This window comes from Rhamphochromis sp. 'chilingali', assembly GCF_963969265.1.
Source record: "Rhamphochromis sp. 'chilingali' genome assembly, chromosome: 18".
Classification (NCBI taxonomy): domain Eukaryota; kingdom Metazoa; phylum Chordata; class Actinopteri; order Cichliformes; family Cichlidae; genus Rhamphochromis; species Rhamphochromis sp. 'chilingali'.
Window position 1 is genome coordinate 14066212 of NC_137945.1, and position 14006 is coordinate 14080217.

General features: G+C 38.6%; 3 protein-coding genes across 4 annotated transcripts; 2 read left to right on the forward strand and 1 right to left on the reverse strand.

The window, feature by feature from the left end:
• Positions 1-419: 419 nt before the first annotated feature.
• zfand1 (zinc finger, AN1-type domain 1) lies at positions 420-4721 on the reverse strand. The gene is made up of 8 exons (XM_080865576.1): positions 4606-4721; positions 4143-4185; positions 2721-2760; positions 2475-2602; positions 2236-2327; positions 1968-2086; positions 1676-1831; positions 420-661 (listed from the first exon to the last, which is right to left on the reverse strand). Exons 1-8 carry the CDS (start codon positions 4658-4660, stop codon positions 485-487), a joined length of 810 nt encoding a protein of 269 aa, XP_080721702.1. The 5' UTR covers positions 4661-4721; the 3' UTR covers positions 420-484.
• A 333-nt stretch (positions 4722-5054) lies between these two features.
• chmp4c (charged multivesicular body protein 4C) lies at positions 5055-8242 on the forward strand. The gene is made up of 5 exons (XM_080865579.1): positions 5055-5424; positions 6250-6427; positions 6794-6902; positions 7013-7139; positions 7549-8242. The coding sequence occupies exons 1-5, from the start codon at positions 5235-5237 to the stop codon at positions 7608-7610; spliced, it is 666 nt and encodes a 221-aa protein (XP_080721705.1). The 5' UTR covers positions 5055-5234; the 3' UTR covers positions 7611-8242.
• Positions 8243-8426: 184 nt separating this feature from the next.
• Positions 8427-13433, forward strand: gimap4 (GTPase IMAP family member 4; the record flags this gene model as incomplete). 2 transcript variants are annotated; one of them, XM_080865578.1, is made up of 3 exons in its annotated part: positions 8427-8574; positions 10818-11585; positions 12848-13433. In XM_080865578.1, exons 1-3 carry the CDS (start codon positions 8544-8546, stop codon positions 12850-12852), a joined length of 804 nt encoding a protein of 267 aa, XP_080721704.1. In that variant the 5' UTR covers positions 8427-8543. The 2 variants fall into 2 exon arrangements, with proteins under 2 accessions (XP_080721704.1, XP_080721703.1); XM_080865577.1 differs by lacking the exon at positions 12848-13433 and having other exon boundaries at positions 10818-11593.
• Positions 13434-14006: the final 573 nt, after the last annotated feature.

Here is a 14006-nt window from a genome sequence, read left to right on the forward strand (position 1 = left end):
GTCCCACCTGGGTCACTTGTAAGGTAGCTGCAATTAAAGTGTGATAACTGTGGTTGTGAAGTCTATAACAGTTCTGGATAAGTTTAAGTTAATGACCAGCTAAATCTATGGTGCTGCTACTTCTTACATCATTTAATGTGTTTCCATTCCCACAAAAACAGTTGAAGTTGCATACAGTAAGTTTAAGTGCCTTAAAAATACAGCATTGTTTTAAAAGTGATGAAGCTGTCAAACAAAAGGGCCCAGTGGCCTAATGGATAAGGCATCAGCCTCCGGAGCTGGGGATTGTGGGTTCAAGTCCCACCTGGGTTGTCTTTACTTCTATTTACCACAGCATCATTATAGAGATGGTGTACTTGATTAACTGCACAACTCCATAATGCTCTCTTTTCAGCTTGAAAGTAAAACCCAAAGCAACATTTATAAAATAGCAATTTATTTGCATAAATACAAACTGCACACAGAAATTATTCACAGTGTCTGGTCAGTTCTGTGTGATATAGTCAGAAATATCATTCAGGCCTGTGCACTCATTGTCCAGATACTCCAGAATGACATTTCCCCCGTTATACAGAGGAGTTTCTGGGTGAGCCAACAGAGAGAGCAGGGTGTCATCCATCTGAAAAGCCTCGCCTGTCTGAGGATGACATAACCGCAGCTTCTGCAATTAAAGAGAAGAGGATACTGTTAAGAGATGTGCACGATGCTACACAGCTTTGTCTAGATATAAAACTGTAACTGTGGTGGGTACAATGTCCAACAACTCAATGCGTTTAGGCACGCAGACCTGTTGAATCTATACCATGAAGAATTAAAGCAGCTCTGAAAGCAAAAGCGTGTGTAAGAGAAAAAACAAACAGTGATAGGTTTAGCAAATAAGGCAAGATGGGAATGCTGCAGAAAATCGTTAATATTTAGGTAATATATTTATTTTCCCCACTCAGCGTGCTCTTATGTTGCTGTCTATTCCCAACAGTCTAATGAAGGGGACTGTGAAATCTATTTATCAAAGTGACATTAATTTCAGTGATTTAATATTTTGAGTGATAAATGGCTTACAAACAGACCAATCAATTTTCTAATGTGGCTTCTATTACACACAATTCCAGGACAAACATTTATTTGCTGTATCATCAGCTAACTTCCTGGGATGGTATGAAAAATAAATTGCCTGTCACCACGCAGCACATTTTGGGCTACTGTAGCTTTACTGCAGGGCTTGCTTAAGTAGTGTTACTAAGGTATGGTCGAACGGGTTTCATAATGTATTCCTTCTCACTTAGAGAATAGTAAAAAGTTATGCTCTAATGTGTGTATACACAAACAGCACTTGCCTATAGACACCTTACAGTATTAACGCAACAAATACCAAAGCATTTGTTGCTACAGTAACCTACGGTGGTAAAAAGACAGCCACCATTGTTCATTCAGTGGTGCTAGTTTCAGTCATTGTGCAAAGGCACTGTTTATAAGTTTGGGGAAGCCTGCAGTCAGCTGAGACTGAATGAGTCACTTGGATGAGTGTCGAAATGTTTCTCCCACTGAAACGCTATGTCCAGATGAACAGAATCAACCTTTTGGGATGTTGTGGCACAGACAACGCCGACTTTAAGCTCAACATACTTCACTAACCCATCGATATTGCTATTTGTAGTACACCCCTCTGTTCTCTTACCTTAGCTGTCAGCACGTTATTGTTGTTCTTGAGGCCAGCCAAAGAGGCTGCATAATCCACCACTTTCCCCACGCTCCATTTGGAACAGAAGAACATGGGCTTGCTGGAGTCTTTAAATTCTTTAGGAAGATACACCTGAAAGTAGGTTCTCTCTGTCTAGAAAGTAAAAATAAAAGAAATTGAATAATGGCAGGTGGATGACAAGAGATGTTTAACATGCAGTAATGTATACACAAGAAACTGAGCAGACAGTAAAGTGTCAAAATAAAAGTATCGACAGTTGGGATTTTACCTGCGGCAGCCCCTTGTCCCCTGCAGCATGCAACTTCAGCTTCATCAGGGCCACCTTTGCTGCGGTTGCACTGTTCTTTGCTCCTCTGCGCCCTTTACTTTTGGATCCATCTTTTGACTCTGAGCGGCCGCCAGGCACAAAGGAAAACAAAATCCAGGTTAACAGGTCAAAGGGAACAGGCACACAAGAGTGAAGGCAGTTGTTTAATACTGATCCCATGTGGACAAAAGAGGAATGACAGAAGAAACTCCGGACTACATTAACTAACCTACAATCTTCTGCACCAGCTCTTTGGTGGCTTGCATTCGAGGCTTTTGGACTTCCAGCTTCTCACACTTGTGATTATCTTGATGTCGGTGGCTATAAAGACAAAACAGTCAGTTTATTAGTTCTGAATTAATAAAAATTATGCGATCGGAGGTTTAAACTTTTTCTGCCATGAACAGGATCAAAAAACGCTCAAGAGCCACCGCCTTATTAAAAAGTTCATTAAAGTTGGTAACCTACGCCAAACAGAAATGTTTTTCACACTGCGGACATATAACTGGTAACAATTCTTTTCCCTTGCAGTCTTCAAATGAGCATGGATAACTTGTAGTTCCACCCGCTGTCCCGGATTCCCTTTTTACTGACTCCTAAAAAGAAAAGAAAGATAGAGTGAAGAAAGGCTTCAGCCATAAAGAGAAATGTATTTGTTGTCCTGATAATATTAGAGAAAGACATTAAGCTAATTTATTTAACAGCTCAGGATACCTTTGAACATGAGTGTCCATCTTTGCTTCTGTGCTCGAGACTGAAAGGGACAAAAATGTGTTTATCTGAGGTGAAAATGAACAATTCTCACCTGAATTATCTTAACCAGATAACTTCAGATATAAGAGTTTTCCGTACTACGAAGCTGGTTATGTTTTTACCAGAGTTTATTGTCATGGTAACCTATGTTAAGAACCTAATCTGCTCTGCAGCAGGTTATATTCCAGATAAGAGAACAACAGGTATGAACTTTCCCTGAAAAATAGCGTCACCAATCTTGGAAAAATCCCTCTGACATGAGTGCGCAGACAGTAGGAGGGTCTAAAGTTTTTCAATAGCGTCTAATATCTTTTTGTTTCCTTGTATTCTTAGTACCAACTTTATTCCTTGTTTTTTTTTTTCTCCTTTTGGCTGCAAACAATTTTACAACAATTTTATTGGTCTATAAAAATTAATATATGATCTTAAAACAGGACACCTTTTTGTACTCCTGGACCTTTTATTGAGTTTGCAACTAGACTAAGCTGACCTTTGAATTCTAATTTTATATTTAGTCTTTACTCTTTACTCAGCCCATCAAACACTACCAAGGCTGCAGCTAAGAGAATAAAAACTAAAATTGTCCTTTAAGCATTAACTTAATGAAATACCCAATTATAATCCACCTGATTCTCCTGTGTCTTAATGGAAGAGTTGTTATAATGAGTCTGGTCACACAGCATTTTAACCAAGTTTACTTTCCTGGATTTAAATAGACAAAACTGTATTAAAATTGTAGCTCTTCTCCCGTCTTACTGACCAAAGTGCACATTTTAAATACTGTACTCAACAGTAATTCTCCTCTCACACCGACTGTAGGTGTGTAGATGTTTTTATATTTTCCCATGTATATAGAGTCAACTTCCTTTATAAAATCACCTGTTCTACTGAGCATATTTGCATTGTAAAGATCATCTGACCAGTTACGTTTCAGAGGAAACCCTGGGTTACCAGAGCAAATGATAACCAGCTTTGTGTGACCTCTTTACCTGACTATCAATGTTAAGGTGAGTGAATCCAGATAATGCTAAGATACCCTGGGTATTCTGACCTCACTCAGAGGCCTCTGGGGTGTTTTTATAGGTATTTCTTATTTATGTATCTTTATAGACAGAAGACTATTTCAGTTTGGTCCACTTCAATACAAAAGAAGCAACAGCGACTAGAACACAAAAAGGGATTTAACACTTAGTGTGGGGTCAGTTAACGACATTAAAACAACACTATTCAAATATTATATATATATATATATATATATATATATATATATATATATATATATATATATATATAAATAATAATAAATATATATTACAGTATTCGTAACAACACGCTAACAGATGCACATAAGAAAAAAACAAAAAACCTGACTTGAAGTCTTACCAGAAAACACCACCGCAGGAATCACAAACAAATGGCAGAAAGTCTGAGAGAAGAACAAGGAGAACGTGTTAAATATGTTGTGAACAAGGACCATAAGTACACTTGTCCAGTTCAAACGATGAGATCTAACAATTTGTCCCAAAGTAGCTCATTAAACTAGTCTGACACTTTCAATCAGCTTCATTCACGTTACTTATATTTACATAACATTAAGAGTACAACTGTCGTAACTCATTTAAATACCGAGCTGAATTTCCTTGTGGGAGTTTGTAGTTTTAGAGAAGAATGCTTGATAATAAATTGAGTTTTATCCGAGGGAACCAACGCTAACAAGCGTTAGCGCACAGGCTAAGCATGCTAAAAAAAAAAAGACGATTAGCGTTTTCATAATAATTAAAACAGCAGAATAAAGTCGCACCCCAACATCTTTATTTACTGTGCTTCACACAAAAATACAACGGACCTTTCAGATTGCAGGAATCAACCTGGCAATGCTTCCCGATGTCTAATTCAGCCATTAGCTAACCGAAACACCGTCAGCTGAGATCATCGACACGAACTTTGACCCCAAATGTGTCGTCACGTGACTGAGTCTATACCATATAAAACTTTTTAAATCTTTATATTTTTTTTATTATATGTGTGTAACAGGATACACATGACTCGCATGTAAAGTAAAATAAATTAACAATTTCATTTATCCACATTTTTTTCACAGTAAATAAAATTCAGTTTTTTTCTGGTTTTATCAGCTTAATCAACATATCTGTTTGTACAACTAAATTAAAACGTTAAAACAAGATATGATGCACTGTTGTATTATCCCGTTTGGAGAGAAAACACGGAAAAGACGCAAAATTTAAGCCCTGGTGGAAACGGGAGGTAAGGCGTCAGGTATCCAGACGTCACGCAGGTATCTGCGAAAGGTGTGGCGAGAGTTGTGTTCACGGCTTGATTGAAAGAACACAAAGCCGTCGAGCTGGAATATCTGCCCGCAACACACCCGCCTTTGGAGAAAAGAAGCTTGGACGATCGTTCAGACTGTTTTGCTTTTTAGTTACCAACAAAGTTTACCGCCCCCAAACAGCCAAAATGAGCAAAATCTCCAATTTGTTCAAGGGGGGCTCGAAACACAAGTCGAAGGGAAACCCTTCGGCCCAGGAGGCCATCCACAAACTCCGGGAAACAGAAGAAATGCTGACAAAGAAGCAGGACTACCTGGAAAAGAAGATAGAGCAAGAAATTGCGATAGCCAAGAAGCACGGCACGAAGAACAAGAGGGGTATTTATATTTGTTTTTATGATGGTCTGAAAAAATGTGTGCACCTGTTCCTCCACCGAGGCCAGGCCAGGACACACTACGCCTCCAGGAAGTCTTATCTTGTACACTTCCATATTTTAATCTTTTGTCCGGGCAAATATCAAAGAAAAGGAGGTGGTTTATGGGCCTTTTATATCTCATTTTACATTTCTGTTGTTCTTGCTTAATAACTTGATGTGTGGTAGCAACAGCTCATGGGTTAAACCGAAGACACAATGTCTATATAAACAGAGTTTATAAAACCTGACTCTTATTTCTAACAAGTCTTTTTTGTTTTATTTTTTTACAGTGAAAATCCCATAAAACCTTTAAAATGTACATTTTTGGACTCTTGCGACTACAAATGTACCAGCTTTCATAAATCCTAGTTCACATATCAAAAATTTAAGGTGGATGACTCTTTTGTTATTTAGATAAATGTGCAGGAAAGTGTTAAACAACTCTTAAATGTACAGTGACACAACTGTGAATACTTCCCTCGCAGTGATTGTCTTCAGTGTGTCATTGACAATGCCTGAAAATACAACAGGTTTCTAACAAGTAAAACAACAAAAGGTTTTTATTAAACCTGAAAGGTCCCTTCCCTCAGAGCTGCACCCACAGCCCTGGGTGGCATGGACTGTTGTCTCAGCTGCATTGGTTGTTGACTAAGAATAAACGTCACCCTGTGAAAGGGAGGAACCCTGTCTTTTGTTTGTCTGTTTGTTTGTTTTTGTTTTTTTGAGGACACATGACACTTTTGGAAATTTAACTGCACAAGTGACTTCTATGTCCTCTCTGTGTCAGCTGCCCTGCAGGCCTTGAAGAGGAAAAAGCGTTTGGAGCAGCAGCTCACCCAGATTGATGGCACGCTCTCCACCATCGAGTTTCAGAGGGAAGCTCTGGAGAACTCTCACACCAACACGGAGGTCCTGAAGAACATGGGCTATGCTGCCAAGGCCATGAAGAAGATCCATGAGAACACGTAAGAAGCTGCTCACACAAGGCAGAAACCCCCCTGAGCTTTGGTCTTACTTTCCACCGGTAGTCCTGGCTTGGTTGTGTTTATGTGCAGAGATTGTTTCCTTTTGAACAAGGAAACATGTGACGTAAATTCATTTATGAGCCATATTTCAGAAGGAAAGCTGCAACATACAATCAAAAATGTATAATTAGTCAAAATGATGAATAAATCCTAATACTTCTTTGGTGCAGTTTCAACACTACTGAATGTTGTGTGTGATAATTGAACACAGAGAATCTCAAACAGAATTTAATTAAGAAAGCAAGTGCGGTGTTTTGAGTGAGTGAAAACCCTTTCACCTTCTTTCACTCTTACTCTCATTCTCAGGGATTTGGGGAAGATCGATGATCTGATGGCAGATATCACCGAGCAGCAAGACGTGGCCCAGGAAATCAGTGATGCTATCTCCAGACCTTCTGGGGAAACATTTGATGAGGTGGAGACTGTCTTAGTGTTTATAAAGACTTTTTTTTTTTTTTGCACAGATATTAAAATATGCTTGGTATTTTGCTGTGTGGCACGTGCTCACCTTTCTTTTTTTGTTAGGATGAACTGTTGGCTGAGCTGGAGGAGCTAGAGCAGGAGGACCTTGAAGAAAGTATGATGAGTATGGGCGGACTGCCCAGCGTTCCCAGCTCCAAACTGCCTTCATCAAGATCCAATGAGCGCGCAAGTAAGTTTCTAACAACTGACAGATCTTACATGTGATGGCCACTTTCACACGCTTGCCTGCAAACTGTAATACTGTCCCAAATTAAAAAAAACAACAACCCACAATATTTTGTATCTATTAAATTATTAATTTTAAGCATATTTCTGTTAATTTGATCTTTAGTGTATTTATTTGAATATTATAAAATCCAATTATAATCGCGAAAATGTAATAATGGAAACTGATTGTTTTTTCTCCATTGTGAAAAGGTGCTGCAGTATATGCACACAACAGATTTTAAGGCTTATTATAAATACATTAAAGGAGAAGATTCTTTTTGCCATCAGTAAAATAAAAAAATTGGTTGCTGGTAAATTTCCCATGTTTAGTCCACAGCATTGATTATTAATTGTTTCCTCCTTTTTTACAGCAACCAGGAGAAAGGTTGAGGAGGAAGATGACATGCGCATGCTGGCATCGTGGGGAACTTAAGTACACTAAGGCAGCCTGTTTCCTGAAGAAAGCATACACAGAACTATAAAAGGATCTTTCTCACAGTCTTTTTATTATTATTATTATTATTATTATTGAAAGCCATTTCAATAATGAAGAGCAATATGTTGTTTTTGAGTAAACTTTCAGCTACATGACTAGTAATATTTATCAAGAAGTGAAGGAATAGGTTTTTGTTCCCATGTGTGAGGGGGTTTTTTGTTGTTGTTTTTTGTTTGTTTTTTTTCTTTTAATGGAAAGTTATGGAATGTCATTTCTGCCACTACAATAAAAAAGATTTGCCATATACAATTTAGTGTTAATATCTCAAAATTTGGGGTTGTGTATCTTAAATGTCTGAGAAAATAATTTTAACTTGAAAAATAACAAACTTTGACTTATGGATGGAAATTGTTTGCCTTCTTTGTCAGAAACAAACGTTCATAGAAACCATACTAATCTATGACAGAAAATTTTTAAAGGGTCAATGAAATTGTAGCTAGGGCTTGACTAATGCTTTTATAACTAAGGGAAAAAGTGTACTTTATTCAGCTGTAAATAACTTCTGCATTAATGTTGTAAATACAGGCTATTGCTTTATCCCTGTTCCGCAATAAAAGTCTTATACATATCTCAAAGTGTTTATGTCCTCTTTTTCTAAAAATAATAATTATTAAAATTTGATATGTAGCTATGTATTCTTGTGGTTATATTATTTTCGAGTCTTAAGTAATAACTAAAAACCTTTAAAATTGAGGATATTTGTGTACGTTTTATGCATCCGGTTTTTAAACGATGTGCCTTTATTTTGAAATCAGGGACCGGAAGTAGTGTATTTGCATTCAGATTATCCGGTAACTTCTGTCATCAAGTATTCCGGCGAACTAGCCGCCCAAAGACAAACTAAGACTATAATTCGGAATTTAACGGAACATGGAAGCGAATAAACCAGTTCAGACCTCAGGTAAGATTTTGATTTTATCGCAACTCAAACAACTTTAGTTTGTGTAAGTTATCAAATAAAGACGGGGCGTTTCCGGGACTGTCAAAATTAGCATCAACTTAGCAGTTTCGAAGCTAAACGTCCGAACCGGATTTTGACACGTTTCACTATATCGGCAAAACACAACTGAAACGTATTTAAGGTTTATAAGAAATACTTTTAAACCACAAAGGCTGTCAGTCATAAATCTTAAACTAGATGTTATCGATAACTGGAAACTCAGTTTCCGCCTTAGTTTAATATTTGAAACATTTCCTTTTCACAGTAAATGTATTCAGCACACCAGCAAAGGTTTTAGTACATCAAAAGTGTATAAAGTAGAGCTTAAGGTTAATTTAGGTGACTCAGCTAAGAATGCGTGGGAAAACACATTTTAGATAACTAAAGTACAAGTCAAAAAAGATGAAGTAACTTAAAAATGTGGACCGGGAAGGAAATAAAGTAACCATATATAGTAAATGTATAGGTTTATTTTATTTGGAACAAAATCTTCGTTAAGTTGGTCGATTTTGCAAGTTGGTCGATTTTGCTCAACGCAACCGGCCCCAGCAGGCATTGCTGCATAATTTGGGAGGTCTACGTGACTGTGACTCAGTCGCCTTCACGACATGTTATGAAGGCAACCGACTTCTTTAAAACCTCTTGCATTTTCCCTCTAACAGATACCCCCTCGTTAGTTTTAACAAGTAGTCTTTGCTATTTGAAAAATACTTAATAAACTTTTAAAAACTGAAAAAAGAAAAAACGAATGCTTTTAAAGCATCAAAGGTACACCAAAACAATTAAATGTTAATCCGGCACACTGACTCATGTACCGCTAACGTATTTCGGTCCGACTGAGCGCAATTGGGTAGACGTATTCACACGTTTACCACGGGTTTCAGGAGGTAGAGCAGTTCATCCATCAGTGGAAGGCCGATGTTTTGATACCTGGCTGCTTCAGTCTGCATGCCCACGTCTGTATCCTGATCCTCATGTTGCTTTCTGATGCATCTGTGGGAGTATCTGTGTGTGTTGTGGTTGGGGCAGCCAAGAAGACTGTGAGCGAAGCGGCAGAGAAAGCCACAAAGTGGCTGTGGATTAAGAGGGCTGATCCGTGGCTAGCTACTGGTACGCAAGTCGGGGCCTGATCACCCTCGGCTGGGTCGCCTGGGTGAGGGTGTATGATGTTGCGAGACCCGAAACACCCGATGACCCCAGGATACATCATTGAAGATGCGTGCCAGTCCATCCAGGACATGTTTCTTGCATAGTGTGTGAATGTTAGAAAAAAAAGTGCTTGTATGGAGGAGTGTGAATGAGGCATGGTGCATAAAGAGTACTGAGATGCTATGTAAGAGCCAATCATAGCATACTGGGTGTATACCATTAATCAAGTCTTAAAACCAACAAACATAAGTTCAGTTAGTCATTGTGACATCCACACAACCTTTAAGCTTTTTGTTCGTACAAATTATATCCCAAAATACATTAATGATATATACCAGAGTCAAAAGATATAATCATTAAGGTGTATAGCAATTATAATACATTTCATGTTGACATTTTTTTTCACAATTTTATACACAGAGTTTGGTCCATATTGACATGATCGCATCAAGCACTAGCTGGAGCTGCCAACTGCAGATCCCAAAGGTGCTCGAATTGAGAACTGCTGCTTACTGGATATTTTCTCTTTTTCGGACCATTCTCTGAAAACCCTAGAGATGGGCTTGTGTGTGGAAAATCCCAGTAGATCAGCAGTTTCTGAAATAGTCAGACCAGCCCATCTGGCACTGACAACAACTTTTAAAGTCACTTGAATCACCTTTCATCCTCATTCTCACGCTCTGTTTGAACTTCAGCAGGTCATCTCGACTGTGTCTGCAGGTCTAAATGGATTAAATTGCTGCCAAACGATTGGCTAATTAGATATTTGCATTATAAGTTGAACATGCTTTGAATGAAACCCAAAGTTAGGTATTTTTATTTGTTTAAATGTAGTGAATCCTGTTAAGCCAGTGGTGGCTTAACAGGATTCAGAGCTAATAAGCAAATTTTTGCATAATAAATAAAATAAAATTCATTTGAATATTTTTTTTTTAAATTTAAAATAAATGCAAAAAAATTTAAGCATGCAATAATACTAATAATCATGAGTATAATGACGATAATACAGTTATTTGTACTGACACTGTCTTTTTTATGATTTTTACGGACCGTAGCTGGACAAACCTCTGGACCAGACGAGGTGGCCAGAAAGGCAGGAGCTGAAGCCAAGGAGGCCAACCGCCTGGATGAAGTTCGTCTGGTGGTGTTGGGATGGAGGTGGCCGGGGAAGAGCTTGACAGGCAACACCATCTTAGGCAGAGAGGAGTTTCATTTAGAGCGAGCTGCTGAGTTCTGTGTTACGAGGCAGACAGAGGTGCAGGGACGACAGGTGACAGTGGTGGACACGCCAGGATGGTTCTCTTCCCAGGATACTCCGCCTTCCTATAAACAGGAGTTAGTCAGGGGAGCCTCTCTTTGCCCTCCAGGTCCACACGCCTTCTTGCTCGTCATCCCCGTTGGCATGTTCACCGAGGTGGACCGTGCTCGCATTGAGGAACACGTGAGCCTCTTTGGGGAGGATGTGTGGAGGCATACAATTGTGGTGTTCACCTGGGCGGATGTGTTGAAGAAAATCTCCATCGAGAGGTACATTCGTAGGGAGGGTAAAGATCTGCAGTGGTTGCTGGAGAAATGTAAGCGGAGGTACTTTCTTATTAACAACTGCATATTTGGGGAGAATCCCCAAGTGGGACACTTAATAGAGAAGGTGGAGAAGATGGTGGCAAAAGAGGGTGGGCACTACAATCCAGAGGAGGCGAAGGAGAAGAAACCTGTAGATGAGAACCGGAATTCGTCCAAAGAGGCAGAGGAGCTGGGAGCCCAGCCCAAACAAAACTCTGGAGTGGGTTTGTCAAAAGCCAGAGAGGTGGAGGTGCTTTCAAGTGAGTGATGGGCTCATGTCACAATGGAGGACATTTCTATGTATTAAATATCACATGAAGTTCATCTGAGATGAGCTTCTATAAATATTTTTAATCATTTAATCATATTTAAGCGCTTGTATGTAAAAAAGGAATGAACCCACACAAAACTATCACCTGACTATACAGTTTCCTTCAACTCCACGGAGCATTAAAGTTTTTAATGGTTGAATTTTTTTTAGTAGTAAGCATTTGTTGTCATCAGCATTGTTTTTGGTCACAGCAAGTGGCCCTTTGAGCAAAAGGCTCTAAAAAAACAGCCACTTTATCTGCTAATCATAGGTCTCAGTGATGTTTACTGCCAACAGTCTTTTCTGCAAAGAAGATGACAACAACTGCTGGATGGCAGTGGCTGATTTTGTACTGAAACTGAAGAGTTAATAATTGTAACAATTTTTTGTTTCCCAGCTACAAAAGGTAAGCAGGCAGTTAGTTAGGGCATGTAATTAGCTTTTATTGGAGTGGTCCTCTACACCAAGCCCAGTTTTTCATATTGCCCGCCCCTGTATTAGAGACTGTCTCTGGCAGCTAAAGTGTTATACCTTTCCTTCAGAAGTTGAAAGAGTCCAACTTGTGTTATAGTGCTAACTCCAGTATTGAAACTAAAAATGGCTGCCTGTTATCACAGGGATCAGTATGGGCTATGAAACCACTCGTGTAAGTACGGTTGGTCCATGTAATTAAGGGAGAGGTAACAGAAATCAGTCCATTTTCTCATTATTCCTGGCTATTTGACAAAAAAAAGTACTTGTAAATGTACATGTATGTAAAAAAAAAAAAAATCTTCTTTTGACAAGCTTTGAGCTACAAGATTAAACCTAAACAACAGAGATGCAGGCTGTAAAACCAAACATGGAGCTGAATGTAAGGTAGAGTCGGGTAATAATTATCTGTGGGCTCATCACTATGAAGAGCTTAGTTTTATTTATTTGTTATAGATGATCACTGCTTTAAGGAACACATTACTCCACACAGGTACCTTAAAGTAGTCTTGTTAGCCTGTTTCATCTTATCGCTGCTTTGTGGTATGTGTGGTTTAGATTTCAGATTCAATTATAATCCTTCCTCTAGGTTTCCTATAACTGAAGAAGAGCAAACCTAGAAATATCCTTTTGTTTTTAACATCCTTGTCGTAACAGTGATGTCGTGACTGTGCATGAAAATTAAGCTTGTAAACTGGAGTCTTGTTATAAATTATTAACAGACTGTGTGTTTGGTTCTAGATTAACGAGACATTCATGGCTGACGGAGCCTCTAACCCACGACTAACGAAGCCTCTTCCTTACTGATCTGATGGAAAAGCCGCTGTGTGTTGAGAGGAAAAAAATGGCAAAAAATAGCAAAACAACTGAAATGTTACTGAATGTAAAAATCAATGTGATATATTTATTTTATTTTTTTTAATCAGTCGTGGACATTTTTAAGGAGCTCAGTGTGATAGAGGAGGCCTTTAAGCCCTTTAGTTCATGTTGTCCAGAGACTTGCTGTCCCGCTTTTACCCAGAATTAATTCTGGTTAATCTTACTAGGTTTGCAATACGGTCTTGTGGGGGGTGGTGTGATGAAATCTCGAACAGAAACACAAGTTGTTACATAGATATTGCCAAATGTAGTGTGTACACTCCTTACCGGATACCAATGGCAGAACTGCACTACTAAATTGTCCCTGTAATATCCTGTTGATTACTGGTGAGGGGAATTGCTTTGCAAATAATTCCCATTTGTTGTGACCAAACTGTAAATGTGTTTCTAATGTTGCATTATTACACACACACACACACACACACACACACACACACACACACACACACACACACACGTACATATTTAAAGCACTTGAGCAGTTACTGTTTTTTTTCTTTTGTTTTGTTTTTTTGTGGTTGTTTTGATGTGTTGCCTTAGATGATTTTCTTGTTGCAGAAGGATAATTTAAAGGAAAGAACAACTATTACTCAATATACAGGTTTTGGTTTAAATCATTTTCCAGCAAAATATGAATTTATGGTTAATTGTCTCATAGCAAAGTCAGTGTCTTTGGGTTTGGGGAAAAGATTCAATTTCAAGGTGTTTCCTTTGTTTCTTATAGATTTAAGATTATGTTTCCAATAATCTGAGAGTACAGAATAAGTAGGTCAAACCGGCTACCAAAACTCAGGTTGAACAACTTGAGGTAGTCTTGAGGAGTTTCCGGTTTCGCCAGAAGTTAAGACATAGATTTCCACAGATGTCTAAATCAAGCCTAATGCTTTACTCTAGGAATGACAGTGGTTTGAGACTGCAGCATGACCATAATTATTCTGAGCGTTGCAATGAAGTTGTGATTTTGTTGCCTTTGAGATGATGGTTTCAAAGACAGGGACCAGGTCTGCAACCACTCACAGTT

Excerpts from the sequence above, each read along its gene's own strand:
- zfand1 (XM_080865576.1), bottom strand. The coding sequence starts at position 4,660 with ATGGCTGAATTAGACATCGGGAAGCATTGCCAGGTTGATTCCTGCAAT. Across the intron at positions 2,603-2,720 it reads ATGGACACTCATGTTCAAAG|GAGTCAGTAAAAAGGGAATC; the intron begins GTATCCTGAGCT and ends TTTTCTTTTTAG. Across the intron at positions 2,328-2,474 it reads GAAAAACATTTCTGTTTGGC|CCACCGACATCAAGATAATC; the intron begins GTAGGTTACCAA and ends TTGTCTTTATAG.
- chmp4c (XM_080865579.1), top strand. The coding sequence starts at position 5,235 with ATGAGCAAAATCTCCAATTTGTTCAAGGGGGGCTCGAAACACAAGTCG. Across the intron at positions 5,425-6,249 it reads CGGCACGAAGAACAAGAGGG|CTGCCCTGCAGGCCTTGAAG; the intron begins GTATTTATATTT and ends TCTCTGTGTCAG. Across the intron at positions 6,428-6,793 it reads AAGAAGATCCATGAGAACAC|GGATTTGGGGAAGATCGATG; the intron begins GTAAGAAGCTGC and ends TCTCATTCTCAG.